Below are 17,431 nucleotides of genomic sequence, written 5' to 3' on the forward strand. Positions count from 1 at the left end.
ACCTATAAAAGAATACTTTGTTCCATTTCCTACTGGTCTCCAGGATAGTCGTTACACTCCAGTACATGGCTTTTGTTCATTAGTAATAGCAAACTATTTCTGTTTGGGAGGACTTGCTGTCATCTGATCTAAAATGTATCTTCCCATTTCTCTGGCTCAAGAGCCTACTCTAATTCTTCCGTAGCACGCATTAGTAACCAGATATTATTAGCTTACTGAGTGTCTCCCATTGAGGAGCTCCAGGAGAACAGGGCCTCATTTATTTTAATTCCCTGGTAAATTTTTCATGCCAAGGACACTTCTGGCACACAATATCCAATAAACATTTATTTATAGAAGTAAATATGTTATAGATAATGAGGTAAGTCAAGCAAATATTCACGTTGTTATTTTCTGTCTAACTGTAGGGGATATATTTTTAAAATCAAAATCTATGAGAATTTATTTTCTGCCCTGATCTGTGACCCAATGGAACCTAAAATACAGCTGACAACTTGGAATTACATCTTTCACCTTCTACAAGGTAATACAATGAGGATCAGGAAAGGAGACAAAACTGTCATTAGTTCTTTTGTCCCAAAACTAAGCAGTAAGAACACTGACAGCATAGTAAGAGACATCCCTGGAGCACAGCCTACCTTTGGTATGCCTCAGCTGCTTCCCTTTTCAACTGCAGATGCTCGTTCAAATAACCCAACATTGTGAACGCTGGAGCGTAATTCTGAATTCTTTCTGGAAATTCACAAATATCTTTAATGTGTATACTCATGACTATATTCACAAAAATAACAGTTAAATTCTTTTTGTTTCAGTATCTCAAAACTGGAGATTACCTACTGAGATCAATATTATTAAGCATAATAGTCTAATTTATCTTGAGTATACCAATGATCTTTGATAATTCTTCTAAATCACTGAATAATATTGAAGAGTTTTATGAGGTTTCTAGTTACATTTATAGTTTAAATATGTTCTCTTTAAGACCTTGGAACACACAGCTCTTACTGAGATGTCTCCATCAAATGCCTCCCCTCAAAGCTCAGAGAATCCAGAAGAGAAGAAGGCAAAAAGAGTGTAAGGGCCAGAGGGGATGGAAGACAGCAGAACAAGGCCCTCTGAATCAACCAGGCAAGGTTCATATGAACTCACAGATGAAGGAGCAAGCACAGGGTCTAAATGGGTCTGAAAACCCCCCCACACACACACACCAGCTATTAGCTTAGTGCCTGCTCTTGGGGCTCTTTTCCTTCTGTTGGGTCAAAGCCATTCTCGAAATCCCTAAAGTCACTCTACAAGATCACAAAACCATCAGAAAGAGTTAGAAACTCCATATACTCTCGAACTCAGGAGAACAGACAAGGATGCTCAACACATACTCAGCAGCATCTCTCTTTGTTCTACTTCTACTCTGTTAGTGTTTCTGGCCAAGCACACAGAATATACACAAGTCTGCGAAAATGACTCCACTGTTTAAGAACCAGCTGTGCACACTTGTTAGAAAATTTTGTTCATCATTTTAGACATCTGCATTTTATTAAGAAATTTACCTCTTTATGTAAATCCTTTATTTAGGTTGTTTTAAGGTAAGAAAACTGGTGAATAAGATTTCTGAGTTCACCCTCCTTATTTCTGGGAACTTAGCAGTGTCCTTCCTGTCTGCACACTGCAACAGATGACAACGTCCCAACGTGCCGATGCCTGTGAACGCAGTACCCTCTGCACATACCACAGGCACAAGAGAACTGACTGTTGATACTTAAGTAGAACCCTTTCTCTCCTGTGTTTCATTTCATGTAAATCTGCTGCTGCTTTCTGATTTCCTCCAATACTTTGTAGCACTGGTCTCTCTGAAATCCTAAGTAGCAGGTAGGCCAGCTGACACTCAGTTGCACAGTCTGCTAAGTTCTCAGACGTGAGCACTAAGCCAAGTGGAGACAGAAGTGGAGACAGAGGTAGTTTTGTTTTAAAAACAAAGTAAATTATTACCAGGTGAAGTTAATAAGCTTTACCACTCTGTGAGTTTCCTAAATCTAAGTGTATTTTTCTCAATATCTTACAGGATAATCATGAGTTAACAGGAAAGGTTATAGTCCCTGGGCATGGGTTCAGTATCTCCTATGTATTATCTTTTCTAATTCTCCTAATTATATCTATGCAACTTGGGAATTGTGATCTTCTTTGCAAAGATGAAGCACAAGCTAAGGGAAGTAAAACATCCACTGCCCACACTGAAATGGACTACAGCGGAAAGACAGCAGCAGCGACTCAGAACCATTAGCCTTTAGCACACTTCCATTAGTACAAGCACATCTTCAATCAGAAAGTAATAGAGGGCAGTTTATCACTTTTTCAAAGTCATTATTTTGATTTAACAATTGTACTCCTTCCAAGTAGCAACAAAAAGTTAAGATAGCATCTGAATAACACTAATATTTAACATAGGATGGGTGATTTAAAAAGAATTAAGTCATTTCAGTACTCCGATACTGCACCATACGCACTAGGTGTCTTACCTACATATTTACACAGAACGCCCTGTGCTGCAGGGACAGCATTCATCTGGAGGATGTTGTACTGATATAGCTCTGTTTCTCTGTTGCTTTTGTCTTGTAATGTTGTACAAACCCAATACGCATAACCTATTGCTCCTTCAGTCTTAAAAAAACAACAACAATTGAACTTAGAATAATAAAATTTCATTAAAACTAAGAAATAAAATAGCATATTTCAATAACAATAGCATGATAGCTTACTCTTCTTTAAGTGCCTTTAACAAGACATGCCATGGGGGTGGGGGGAATGGTTGAGATCAATCTAAAATTGTGGATGCTTCAGTCCGTCTTAGAAGGGGGAACAAAATACTCACAGGAGAAAATACAAAGTGTGGAGCAGAGACTGAAAGGCCATCCAGAGACTGCCCCACATAGGGATGCATCCCATGTACAGTCACCAAACTTAGTCACTATTGTGGATGCCAAGAAGTGCATGCTGACAGGAGCCTGATATAGCAGTCTGCTCAGAGGCTCTGACAGAGCCTTATAAAGGCGGATGCTTGCAGCCAACCACTGAACTGAGAAGAGGTCCCTAATGGAGGAGTTAAAGAAAGGACTGAAGGAGCTGAAGGGGTTTGCAATCCCGTAAGAACACAACATTAACAAACCAGACCCCCAGAGCTCGCAGGGAGAAAACCCCCATCCCAAGAGAACACAGGAATGGACCTATGGCTCCAGCCGCATATGTAGCAGAGGATGGCCTTGTCAGGCATCAGTAAGAGGAGAAGCCCTTGATCCTGTCAAGGCTCGATGCCCCAGTGTAGGGTAACGTGAGGGTGGGGAGGTGGGAGGAGAGGGTGGGTGGGTGAGGGTACACCTTCATACAAGCAGGGGCAGAAGGATAGTGGGTTTGTGGAGGGGAAAACAAAAAATGGGATAACAGTTAAAGTGTAGATAAAAAAAAAATGCAATTAAAAAAACTGCTTCTCTAATCCTGAGGAGAATCAAATAAAAGAAAAAAAAAAAAAACCAGAGGCTTGCCAGATGGGCTGGTTTTTCCCTTCTACGACCATGTCTACAGTTAGATAAAACTAACTCAATGTATTTTCAGAATCTAGTTATAAATTAAAGCCATCATGTCCATCATCCTTCCTTATAATCTCAATTACTTTTCAACATTACTTTTATTACATGTATTAAATCTCAATGTGGAGACTAGAGAAACAGCTCAGTGGTTAAGAGCACTGACTGCTCTTCCACAAGACCCAGATTCAATTCCCAGCACTCACACGTAGCTCACAACCGTCTGTAACATCAGCCCCAGGACCCCCAATCCCTCCTCTGGTCTTCATGGACACCAGGCACATACTTGGTGCACAGACATACATACAGACAAAACACCCATAAACAGAAAAAGAAATCAATAAAAAATGTAATCTCACTGTCATTTTTTCATCAGCTTGAACACTTAAGATAAAAACAAAAATTTAAAGTGAAGACAGTTTATCTACATTAAGACAGACTAGAAACAACAGCTATCATAAACATTTTATACTACTTTATACCACTATGCTACCATTTATTTTGCTTCCTTTACTTTTTATTTCTGGTTTTAGTCTTTTGAGACAGGATTTAATGTAGCTCAGGCTGACTTCATACTTGCTCTGTAGCTGAAAATGACCTTGAACTCTGATCCTCCTGCCTCCACCTCCTGAGGATCACTATTCCCAGTCTCTATTCATTTTGTTAACAAGGATAATATCTGTCCAAGAAGAACATTTATATTCTTACATGCATACTGAGCTCTGTGGTATGCCTAAAGAGATCCATTGTTTCATAACTTCCAATTCTCTCTGCAATAAGAGCCTATTAAAAGAAATTTTAAAAGGTTTTAATTAATTTAAAGGGAATAAAAATGATGACAATAAATGAACCAGAGATTTACAAGGGAAAAGCAAAGTTTCACTTCCATGCTACCATTTTTAACTAAGCCTGTGAGTAATATCCTGAAATAATTATTTTAGAGAACAAAATACTTTCAAAAATTAAACATCTAATATGTAGGTAGCTGTGCTAATATTTATAAATCTAGAGTAACACAACATACCCTGGAACAATCTCATCATAAGATTGACATCTGGCAGAAATGCAAATCCCAGTGTTCCCTGTGCAATGACTGGCACAGAGGACAGCACAAAAGTGCTGCTTCCAGGTGCCACTGCGCCTAATGAGGACAGGGAACTGGAGACTGGCCTGCTGTCTCTGCTTACATCATACAACTTGAATTCAACTACGGTACAAAGCACAGTAAGAGACATACCTAGTCTCTAACTAATGCTTTCTGATATACGTGGTGCTGTTGTTGCTAAACCATTTATCAATTCATTGTAATTCAGACGAGCCATCCAGTCACCCCCAATACTATTTTTTAAGTGATATGACCAAAGTAAAATAGTGACAGACCAAGATTAGTAACAAGTAACCTGATCCTATCTGGCAAAAATCTAAACTTGGTCAAAGAGAAAATACTCTCATAAGTGCACATCACAATATGAAGATTTTACAGAAAATTAGAAAATAATAACCATAATTATCTTTGTAAATGTGGATCATCTTTGTAAATGCAAGCTTATTAATAGTTCTAGGTTTCTTTCTTAGGCAAACTAATAATCGCATTCATGAGATTCAAAGTTTAATAACTGCCAGCTGGGTCACAATACTTACAACATCTGAGTTTAAATGTCTGCATCTTTAAAGAGTACAACAATAGCCACACCTCAAAGAATTGACAACAGCTAAACTAAAATATTGTATACAAAGGCATTAGCACAATGATTGGCATGCAATGAGTTTTCAAATGCTAGATGTAATGTTATCAATATTAGCACTAATAGGAGGTTATTTTATATTGATAAGTTTGCTAATAATTGTTGTATATCTTACCTGTCCAATCCAGCACAATAAATAAGATGGATCAAGGGACTGCGCCATTTGGAACGCTTCATGGGCTTGCTAGGCAAAAAAAGCAAAAACTATTACATCAAGCAATTACATAAACGTCAATGGTTTAAAAAACACGAAATAAGGAAAGTTAAACCTGTCATGAATATACATAAATATAAAATTTCATTGTTACGGCGCAATAGAATTCAATATTTTAGCTACACAGTCTTAGAATAATGCTATGGACAACACATTCCTCTACAGGTGAAGAGCTCTGGTCCCCTGCAATGTGATACTATAGGACCCTATCTTTATCTGGGTCTTAATCTCCATCTCTGGGTCTCTATCACCTAGTCATTAGAACTTTAAATACCATGTGCTAAGTGTAGTCTAGTCCCCCTTATTGAGGGAAGAACACACACAACCAATGAAGTTGAAGAGAAGCTCCTGGAGAAAGAGATTAACAACACAATTCTACAACAGGCAGTCAAGAAACATTAAATACACCTCTCGTGGACAGTGAGTTCATATGTTCCCCGTCCCCTGCTTTAAAATCAACAACAACACACTCCACACTGCTTTCTACTGTTCTAGGATACTCCGTGTGGTGTCAAGAAAGACTGTTTTTAAGAAGAAGAAAGCTTATGAACGATTGTGTCCTGTGGACACAAGACTTGACCTAAGGCCTTGCCCACACCTAGGGTGTTTTCTTTCACTGAGCTACAGCTTCAATAATGTCAAAATCTAATTTAAGAATTTATTTCAATTTACAATCTTACAATGCACTAATGATTAGTCAGAATCACTCAAAAGAATATTATGGAATTTTTTTTCTGTCAAAGGGCTGGATTTAGCACACTGACTACACGAAGAAGCAGTCAGATGTAGCACTATCCCTGGACTTGTGAAGATTTCCCACATATGGCCTATAACATGATTCCAGGTACTCTGCTCCATCGGCTCAACTGGGAGGAATTCCAATGGGACATGTAAGAAAATAACATTTGCTTAGGCTAAAATGTAAATTACACCAATGGTCAAATTTAAGATAGTAAAAAAATTCTAACTGTCTCTCTTCACTCAGCCAGCCTAACCATGGGACACAAACAACTTCTGTTTGTGCTGTTACCAGATGAAGTCATAAGAGAATTGTTTACATCTATAAAAACTACCTAATGAGGCTGAAGTAAGAGGACGGCTGCTACACAGTGAGTTCAAAGCTACTGTGGACTACATAGAAAGATGCTGTCTCAGAGTGGGTAAAGCTTTATATTAATATAAAATGAGAAGTTTCATGAGTTTCATGGAAGGAGAAATAAATCTTACACATTCATTATTCAACATAAAATGCAAATGCCACTGATTAACTAGAATATTTGACATACTGGACAGATAATACCTATAGGATTTCTTCACAACTGATAACTATACCTCAATGTTTTCAGTCGCAAGGTATAACACTCCTAGGTTGGTCCATGCAGCAGCGTTCTAAAAGACATTTAAAAACAAACAAGTCTCATTCAGAGAAGCTTCTTTTTACAGTGGGCAGCAGTTAACAGAGGCTCATAACTAGTGAAAGTGATTTTTAAAAAAGTGACTATTTAGTGACTATTTAGTGACTATTCAGTGTTCAGTCCTAAACAGAGCATCTACAGCACACCCTCCAAGGTGCAGGAAACATCAGTGGACAGCAGAAAGAATGAAAGGCCTGGAGGATGGGAGGAATGCTCAGTCTTCTTAACAGGACCACATTGGCCCCTGCACTCACAAACTCACCTGCCAAGATCTGTATAAGACTGAACACATCAGCATCCTACTGTGCAGGGTGGAGGAGCTCATGGAGCTCCACGCCCAGCTAAGGAGCTGAAAGCGAACAGAGACCAGGAGGCCTTTTTCTACAGTGATGTAGCTACTGTTAATGTGTCCATCGTCCACAAGTAACCCATATCCATGCTCACACAAGCAATCCAATTAAACTCAGTAGTCCATTTAAAGAAGGAGGAGGAGGAAGAGGAAGAGGAAGAGGAGGAGGAGGAGACATAAAAGTAGGAAGGGAGAATCATTGGATGAGGGAGGAGAGTAGGAGCATAGGAAGCTGGATATTCTCAAAACACATTATGTACGTGTATAGAACTAGCAAAGAATAAATTAAACAACATCATCCTGACAACCACATTTACACAATCATGCAGAAGCACACATGCACACATACACTCAATAAATAAATATAATATTTTTAAAAGCACACATGCACACATACACTCAATAAATAAATATAATATTTTTAAAATAAGTAAGACCCTTCCTCAACACAATGAAAGGTGAGAACCAACTCCCACAGTAATCCTCTAATGTCTATAGGCACATCTGCATACATGAAATGAATTAATTTTAAAAGCAAATTAATACACCGAATTTTGCAATTCTATTTGCAGACACACAGAGCACTTACAATTTGTTCTGCCTGGATTGATTTGATGAAACAGTGCTGAGCAAGGGCATAATTTCCAACTCCTGAAACATATAGAACTTAAAGTAACTGAACTTTGTTGCTTGAAAACAAACATCTTGTAAAATAAGAAAAGTTTACTCAATTCTCACCATGGTAACATGTAACCACACCAAGAGCATTCCAGTATAAGTGATTATTACTGTCCAGCCTCACTGCCTTTTTCAGACACTAAAAGGAAGTGACATTAATTTATTTCTTGAATATCAGCAGTTATATAAATATAGTTTAATGTTAAAACAAAGCATTAATAACATCTTTCATAAAATCACTTGTTTTTGTAGTTCATAAAAAACTTTCCATACATGCAAAGATTTCTCCAGTAACTCAGTAAGATCATTCATGCTGCTGCCTGTTTCTGCTAAATGCTGTGCTTGACGGTAATAATTAATTCCAAGATCACACCATGTATTAGATGTAGACATCAATTTTAATGCACGACCATAACACCTGCAGAAAAATAGAAATGAATGGTATGGGTGTTTTCAAAATCGAATGTTCAAATTCAACTCTGATGTCAATGACTCGTGATCTCCATAAGTCACCTTCCTCCAAGATGCAGGAGCTCATCCTTCCGTAAGACTTCCTGTCCTTCTTGCTGGCCGAGAAGGGCTCCTGAGACACGAACGTTCACTTTCGCTGGTGAAACGGGGTGCAGACAAGTGCATGCATCCCCCATGAGCTTCCAAAGACAAGACACATCAGCTCGATGCTGGAGGGCCCTATCAGACAAACAAAGGCTTTCAAAATTGTGTTCAAAAGTCTGTCACTCAGGACTCTGTATCCTTAAAACAAAAGAACTATGTGCAGTCCTGACTGAGGGCAATGTCAGGCTTTGAGCATGACTCACTGGTCACTTTTTTAAAAAGAGAACGTGTATTTAATGCACAATTTACGTACAACAATACTAAATTTTAGTATTTTTTAGTACTAATAATACAACAGAGTATGTTGAAAAGACATAGAATTTCATCTGACATACATGATGACCTGCTTACAGATTCATTTTACAAATGCACTTATAAATAACAGATATTCAGCATGGAAACTCAAACAAAACAATGAACAGAAATGAGTAGCATAATGATTTAATAATAAATACATAAACAAATAAATACATTTGAGTGCTGCTAAATGCTAAGGCATTATAATCAAATGTAGACTTTATATTCCTAGCCAATGTACTTCAAAGTAATAGAAATTTGACATGTAACTGCAAAGCTATTAATTTCAACCCATAAAAAGCCACACTTACGACAAGTATTTATAATTAAATCCAATAACATGTACCAGAAAACCCCAAAACTTTAGGATGCACTATAAAAGTAAAGTTTCATAAAATACTGTTCTAACAGTGCATGGTATGCTTCTATAATGTCACCACTCAAGTCAGACTAGACTACACGTGACTTAAATCCTTTGAGAAATAGAAAATCCATTGAAAAAATCTCTCTAATAAACTTCAAAAGTATCAGGGATTATAATTCATACTTATGAAAACATTGAGATATCAATTCAATATCAATTCAATCATACAAATCTTATCCATGTAGTAGTGTCTCTACTTCTTGAGTTAATGCAACAACAGCAATGAGAAAATCTTTATAAAGTAATTGTCTTCAAATCAACATTCCAGTCTCTGTTCATGTAACACCTTCTGCAAGCCTTCAGATCATTGTAACAGCTAAAGAATCAAGAGCTATCCAATTTGGTAACCACCTCTAATTTTCAGGAATATAAATTTTCTTACACTTCATCAGATGCTCTTGCAAGTAAGTCATCATGAGCACTAGAAGTTTTATCTTCTACTTTACATTAGTTAATGCACTACTCTTTGCTGATGCATAAGACTCTGAAGTTTCTAACATTCTTCACAAATAGTTTGAAAAACCATAAAGGCGGCAAGGAATATGGAATTGGATAGACAACCCAGTACTCCCATGATGTTGACAAAGGTATTGGCACAAATTGTCTCTTCAATATTTTCTTCTTGTTTTGATGCTTATTTGCAAATGCTCTCAGAAAGTACAAAGGCAGGCAAATGTCATCTTCTTTCCATTTACGAGTGTTAAAATTTTAACATTCTTATTCTTTGTAAACAACAGACCAACACGGATTCTTTTTATGATTATGATTATGATTATTGTTATTGTTCTTTATTTACATTTACATTCAAATGTAGTCCCCCTTCCCGGTTTCCCCTCCGCAAACCTCCATCCTATCCCTCCCTTCCCTCAGCCTCTAAGAGGGTGCTCCCCACCCACCTAGTCCTGCCTCATCCCCGAGCATCCTACACTGGGACATCAAGCCTCCGCAGGACCAAGAGCTTCTCTGCAGCCCAAACTCATGTCTTTTCAGCTTTAATTTAAAAAAAAAAAAAAAAAAAAGTTTTAAAACCAGCTCAGTGGTACAGTTGCTCTTGAGATCTTACTGAGACTTTCTTTGAAGTCGCTCTCCTCTTGCCTTTGTTCCCCAAGTGGCTTGGATTAAAGGCATGTAGCACTGTACCAGGATAATCTGTAGACTTGTTGCCTCTCTGTGTGTGTGTGTGTGTGTGTGTGTGTGTGTGTGTGTGTGTGTGCGCTCTTAAATGCCCACGCGCGCGCACACACACACGCACGCACGCACGCACGCACGCACGCACGCGCGTTCATCTGACTACAGAGGCCATCAGACATCCTGCTCTATCCCTCTCTGTCATATTTTCTGGAACTGGGATGGCACCCAGTAAGACTCAGTGCTTCTTGGGCTGGGCCTCCCAAAACAGCAGAGTTAGAGGTACATGTGCAGACACACCCAGCATGAGTGCTGGGGATCTAAACACAGGTCCTCATACTCGCCCAGCAACTGCTCTTACCTACTCTTACCTGACAGTCATCTCCATGACCCCTACCTAGTATGTGGACTATTTAAAGTCATCTATCACAAAATAATACATTACATTTCTATAACATTTTACATCTAAATTTCCCGGATTCTTTCTTATTAGATTCACCACTTTTGTCTTACAGCTTCTCTCCAGGATTAATGGGAAAGCTTGTTTTACCTTCAGCCCATCTATAGGCTGAAACAGACCCTGCTGAGGAATGAAAGCACACTACATATGAGAAGTTCCACTCCACTGTCAGTTGTAGCAGAGAGCCACCATGTCAGGATCAGGGGACACTATCACTCCCTTCCCTTCACCTCTAAGAGGGTGTTCCACTAGTAGTTGCTGCGTCCCTCCTCTCTGCAGCATGATAGCCACTACAAAGACCACAACAAAGTCTTTCTCCACACGTAAAATTAATTCAGTTTGCATACTACAGAATTAATTGGCTAGTCTGTTATTATTCTTTATGCTTGACAGTCTGAATAATTGCCATATCTAGCAGCATAGGCATAAAATTGTATTCTAAATTTAGCTTTATTATACTACCAAGCAAGTAAGAGTGCTAAACAAAGATGGTACTAACCGGGTGAAATATCCCAGAGCTTGTTCCACATAGTCCACAGCTTTCCCGTCCAGAAAATCCACTAAGGCCGCCTTCCCCAGCATCAGGTGGCACTCACCCAAACCTGCAGTGAGATGACAATGTGTACCATTAAGATATACAAAACAAACACTTAGAATCAACATTAGATAAATCGTCATTCTTTTAAGAACATTTCCCATAAAACAACAGTATTATTTTATAAAATTATCTCTAAATGTAATCTTGATACATTTAGAAATGATCTCAAATGTCAAGGTTCTCTTGCAATAAAAAAAGCACTGAACTCAGAGAGTTATCTGCACAGAGTTGCCTTAACTACAGACGCCTGCTTAAAAGCAGTATTTGACCTTTTATATTAAAATCTGTGTAGCAATACAGTAAAAATTAAATAGAATAATAAATTCCTCAAGTGCCAGGAAATATTTCATAAACATAAGTTCTTTCTCTTGAGGAAACTTTTATAAATGGAAAGAGGGAAAGAGGAAAAAGGAGAAAAGTGATTCCAGCTGCAAAGCAACCCAGGAGCTGAAAAAGAGCTGCTCACATAGCAGGCTTCAGTTTATGAAGGGGTAACAGCTACTATAACTTATAAAAAGGATTAAGATATTCTGGGAACACAGAAATAACAAAACATGGCGTAGTGGTTTGAATGAAAATGGCCCCCAAAGGTTCACAGGCGGTGGCACCATTAGGAAGTGTAGCCTTGTTGAAGTAGGTGTGGCCTTGTTGGGGGTAGTGTGCCATGGGGGCTGGCTTTGAAGTTTCAGATGTTCAAGCCAAGCCCAGTATCACTACGTCTCTCTGCCACACTCAGATCCAGATCCAGAGCTCTCAGTTACTTCTGCAGCACCATGGCCTGCATTGCCCATGCTTCTGCCATGATGACAATGAACTAAATCTCTGAATTGTAAGCCAGCCCCAATGTTTTTCTTTATAAGAGTTGCCGTAGTCATAGTATCTCTTCACAGCAATAGAAACCCCAACTAGGATACATAGCATCAGAGAAGTTTACTTGGAAGATATATTTGGGGTCCAATAGCTTTTGTTCTGTTTGTCTAAGAGTTAAATCTCTACTGTATTACCATTTATAAACTGTTGAGGAAACAAAACTTGATCTTTTTATAAACAAATCAAACCAAGAAATTCTTAATAAGAAATTTTTGTCAGATACTTGCTATATTATTTATTATTATTTTCAAGTTATTTAATATATGTAGGTAGAAAATTTACTTGGAGGTTCTATAGTTCAGTATTATTAAATTTTAAAAAAGGAAGTTTTGAAAAGAAATTACCTTTTAAGGCAGGCACATAATCTTCCTCCTTTTTAATGATCAGCTGATACTGTGCAATGGCCTCTGAATACCTGCCTAGGATTTGCTGAATGGCAGCCACTTTAAACACACTGTATGTGGAGTCAGGGCTGAGCTCACTGGCTCTCGTGAAGGACTTCAGGGCCGTTGTGTAGCTGCCCCTGCTTAAGTACGCCTCTCCTAATGACTCCCAACAGTTGCAGTCCTTGGGGTCCGCCCTTAATGCTGCCTGTAAACTTAAACATTTAAGAAACAAAAGTTAAAGAACTACATCCACATCTAAAAGGAATGTATAAGTTAAGCAATACAATCAAATCATCCATACGTCCTCTGATTTGCAAACATGGAACTTAAAACAATCTTCCCTCCTACTTTTACAATTTGAATGTTTTTAATAGTAAGAAGACTTCGTGAAGCAATTTTTAAAAAATAAGAACAAAATGCTCTTTTGGGAAAATGCTGACCATGATGCCTTTTTCTTTGTTATCTGACAGAGTTCCAGTTTTCTAACCTACCAGGATAAGTGGGAATCTCGGCTTGACTGTCAGTCTGTCAGCCTGACAGGCCTCCTACTGAACACCCGAAAACAGAACTGAGGGGTGCTTAAACTTCTAATCAAATTGCAATTTTATAAAAAAAAAAAAAATCAGAATATTTACATTCTAGAAATTAACATATATCAGAAATGACTTGTCTTCACTCAATATTTTTACCCTGAAATACAGTTCAAAGCGAATGTTTAAAATCAATCACATATGAACCTCACCCTTCAAGTTGCCAAGGTTTCCCTTCCCTAAGCCAACAGTTATCAATATAAGAGCAGAGATCTCAGCTTTTATTCCTGAAATGTCTCCTGAGAGACCTAACCGCATTATGATGCCAACAGAGAGTTAACTGGCTAACTCCACAGTACAGGCCTTAACCACTTTAAATTCTACTGCCTTGCAGGCAATAAGCACCCAATTAATCTAGTAAATTTTGTTACCTTTCCCTCAACATGCATCTTGGTAAGAGGCCACTTATAAAGGTCCTGTGATTAGCAAGGAAATTTAAGCAGGCACTACACTGTTTAAATGTAAACATAGTAAGACACCTTACTCAGCCACTGCTTGAGAATGGTGACCAGCTTTCAAATAGTACAGGCCTCGCCTCAGCCACGCCCACTTCGCTGCTCCTGAGCTTGCCTTTTGGGTTACTGCTGTCAAGATCGCTAATGCAGTTTCCTAATGAGAAAATATCAATGTCAGGGACACCAAATATAAAACTACAGAGCAATAATACACAAGAAACAGACAAACTTTCAGTTCCCATTTCTAGTTCTTTTAATTTACAATGAAATATGTAAAACTAATTTTAATAATAAATGAGAAGTCAGGAAGTTAGAAAGGACTGAGGCCAGATCTAAGGATCTTATGTGAAAGCTGAAGTGGGGAGGGTTCCTGTACCCCAGCACTGTAGAACAGGGATGGGGACCAGACAGAGCCCTGAAGCTCAGTAGCAGGCAGCCTGGCTGAACCGTGAGCTTCATGTTCAGTGTACAGTCCTCTCTCAAAAAGTAAGAGTAAGACTATCAGGGAAAGACACCTGACAGTGACCTCAGGCCCACACACTTAAGCACATATACCCATGAAAGCCACGCATCCAAGTGTATAGCCATGTAAGAGCACATACAGAAAACAGACAAGTAATTCAGTATCTAACACTGAACAGAAAATGTAATTTATAAACAAATACAAAGATATTTCTTTTTACCTATGAACAAAATGAAAAAACAATGATAACTTTTAAGTAAATATATTATAAAAACCATTCCCATTTATACGCTAGGGTAAAAGACTAAGAGACAAAAGTGGTCATGAGACAGACCGTGTCTTCAAGCTCTACGCTCAGGTCAACGGCAGCAGCTCCAGACTCAGCATCGCTGTCATCCAATTCAAATGCTTTCCTGTAACACCCGCGGGCTCTATTTCTATCTCCAGCCACATCTCGGTAATAATGGCCTAGGTAGCAGAAAACTTTACCCATGTGTGCATCCAGTCTTGCGGCCTTGGAAAGGAACATCGACAACACAGCATTAAAAGTCCACATAGCATATATGCACTGATACAGCACACTGGTTAAAGGAAAGAAACTGCTTTATTAAAAGTATAGAATTACGCCAAACAATCCTTTAGTATGAAATTTAAAACAGAAGCAAAAGCTGGTCCACACTGCCTGCAGAAATTAGACATGATAAACTAACAGTTCTTTGGTAAAAACAAATATAAAATTAAAGCCATTGTCAAATTACTACGCTTTCCTGAGAAGATCAGAATTTAAGACATAGATGTTAAAAGCCTATAAAGGACCTCGGTGTGACTTTAACCAAGCAAGTAAAAGATCTGTACAATAACTTCAAGCCTCTGAAGAAAGAAATTCAAGAAGACCTCAGAAGATGGAAAGGTCTCCCATGCTCATGGATTGGCAGGATTAATATAGTAAAAATGGCCATTTTACCAAAAGCGATCTACAGATTCAATGCAATCCCCATCAAAATACCAATCCATTTCTTCAAAGAGTTAGACAGAACAATTTGCAAATTCATCTGGAATAACAAAAAACCCAGGATAGCTAAAACTACCCTCAACAATAAAAGGACTTCAGGGGGAATCACTATCCCAGATCTCAAGCAGTATTACAGAGCAATAGTGATAAAAACTGCATGGTATTGGTACAGAGATAGACAGATAGACCAATGGAACAGAATTGAAGACCCAGAAATGAACCCACACACCTATGGGCACTTGATTTTTGACAAAGGAGCCAAAACCATCCAATGGAAAAAAGATAGCATTTTCACCAAATGGTGCTGCTTCAACTGGAGGTCAACATGTAGAAGAATGCAGATCAATCCATGCTTATCACCCTGTACAAAGCTTAAGTCCAAGTGGATCAAGGACCTCCACATCAAACCAGATACACTCAAACTAATAGAAGAAAAACTAGGGCAGCGTCTCGAACACATGGGCACTGGAGAAAATTTCCTGAACAAAAAAACCAATGGCTTATGCTCAAAGATCAAGAATCGACAAATGGGATCTCATAAAACTGCAAAGCTTCTGTAAGGCAAAGGACACTGTGGTTAGGACAAAACGGCAACCAACAGATTGGGAAAAGATCTTTACCAATCCTACAACAGATAGCGGCCTTATATCCAAAATATACAAATAACTCAAGAAGTTAGACCGCAGGGAGACAAATAACCCTATTAAAAAATGGGGTTCAGAGCTAAACAAAGAATTCACAGCTGAGGAATGCCGAATGGCTGAGAAACACCTAAAGAAATGTTTAACATCTTTAGTCATAAGGGAAATGCAAATCAAAACAACCCTGAGATTTCACCTTACACCAGTGAGAATGGCTAAGATCAAAAACTCAGGTGACAGCAAATGCTGGCGAGGATGTGGAGAAAGAGGAACACTCCTCCATTGTTGGTGGGATTGCAGACTGGTACAACCATTCTGGAAATCAGTCTGGAGGTTCCTCAGAAAATTGGACATTGAACTGCCTGAGGATCCAGCTATACCTCTCTTGGGCATATACCCACAAGATGCCCCAACATATAAAAAAGACACGTGCTCCACTATGTTCATAGCAGCCTTATTTATAATAGCCAGCAGCTGGAAAGAATCCAGAAGCCCTTCAACAGAGGAATAAATACAGAAAATATGGTACATCTACACAATGGAATATTACTCAGCTATCAAAAACAATGACTTTATGAAATTCATAGGCAAATGGAGGGAACTGGAAAATATCATCCTGAGTGAGGTAACCCAATCACAGAAAAACACACATGGTATGCACTCATTGATAAGTGGATATTAGCCCAAATGCTTGAATTACCCTAGATGCCTAGAACACATGAAACTCAAGACGGATGATCAAAATGTGAACGCTTCACTCCTTCTTTAAAAGGGGGAACAAGAACACCCTTGGCAGGGAATAGAGAGGCAAAGATTAAGGAACACCCATTCAGAGCCTGCCCCACATGTGGCCCACACATATACAGCCACCCAATTAGACAAAATGGATGAAGCAAAGAAGTGTAGGCAGACAGGAGCCGGATATAGATCTCTCCTGAGAGACACAGCCAGAATACAGCAAATACAGAGGCGTAATGCCAGCAGCAAACCACTGAACTGAGAACAGGACCCTGTTGAAGGAATCAGAGAAAGAACTGGAAGAGCTTGAAGGGGCTGAGACACCATATGAACAACAATGCCAAGCAACCAGAGCTTCCAGGGACTAAGCCACTACCTAAAGACTATACATGGACTCACCCTGGACTCTGACCTCATAGGTAGCAATGAATATCCTAGTAAGAGCACCAGTGGATGGGGAAGCCCTGGGTCCTGCTAAGACTGAACCCCCAGTGAACGTGATTGTTGGGGGGGGTGGCAATGGGGGGAGAATGGGGAGGGGAACATCCATAAAGAAGGGGAGGGGGAGGGATTAGGGGGATGTTGGCCCGTAAACCGGGAAAGGGAATAACACTCGAAATGTAAATAAATACTCAAGTTAAAAAAATAAAAAAATAAAATAAAAAAAATTTTAAAAAAAGCCTATAAAAACAGTAAGCTAAAAATCTAGAGGTATGGACCACAAACTACAGGGTCATCAGCTAAAACAGCATTTCCTCCACAGTCACCATGGCTAGAC

General features: G+C 38.8%; 1 protein-coding gene across 1 annotated transcript in view; it reads right to left on the minus strand.

Annotated features, from left to right (window-relative positions):
* The window catches only part of Ttc37 (tetratricopeptide repeat domain 37), a 108,608-nt gene that overhangs the window by 46,760 nt on the left and 44,417 nt on the right, over window positions 1-17,431 (minus strand). The window contains exons 18-30 of the mRNA XM_032899117.1: window positions 14,597-14,776; window positions 13,829-13,953; window positions 12,713-12,966; window positions 11,400-11,502; window positions 8,490-8,666; window positions 8,250-8,394; window positions 8,037-8,115; window positions 7,888-7,949; window positions 6,867-6,923; window positions 5,436-5,504; window positions 4,284-4,358; window positions 2,514-2,655; window positions 639-732 (exon numbers count right to left, since the gene is read on the minus strand). Coding sequence (XP_032755008.1) covers window positions 639-732; window positions 2,514-2,655; window positions 4,284-4,358; window positions 5,436-5,504; window positions 6,867-6,923; window positions 7,888-7,949; window positions 8,037-8,115; window positions 8,250-8,394; window positions 8,490-8,666; window positions 11,400-11,502; window positions 12,713-12,966; window positions 13,829-13,953; window positions 14,597-14,776 — 1,562 coding nt within the window. The remainder of the gene's footprint in view (window positions 1-638; window positions 733-2,513; window positions 2,656-4,283; window positions 4,359-5,435; window positions 5,505-6,866; window positions 6,924-7,887; window positions 7,950-8,036; window positions 8,116-8,249; window positions 8,395-8,489; window positions 8,667-11,399; window positions 11,503-12,712; window positions 12,967-13,828; window positions 13,954-14,596; window positions 14,777-17,431) is intronic.

This window comes from Rattus rattus, chromosome 3, assembly GCF_011064425.1.
Source record: "Rattus rattus isolate New Zealand chromosome 3, Rrattus_CSIRO_v1, whole genome shotgun sequence".
Lineage (NCBI taxonomy): Eukaryota > Metazoa > Chordata > Mammalia > Rodentia > Muridae > Rattus > Rattus rattus.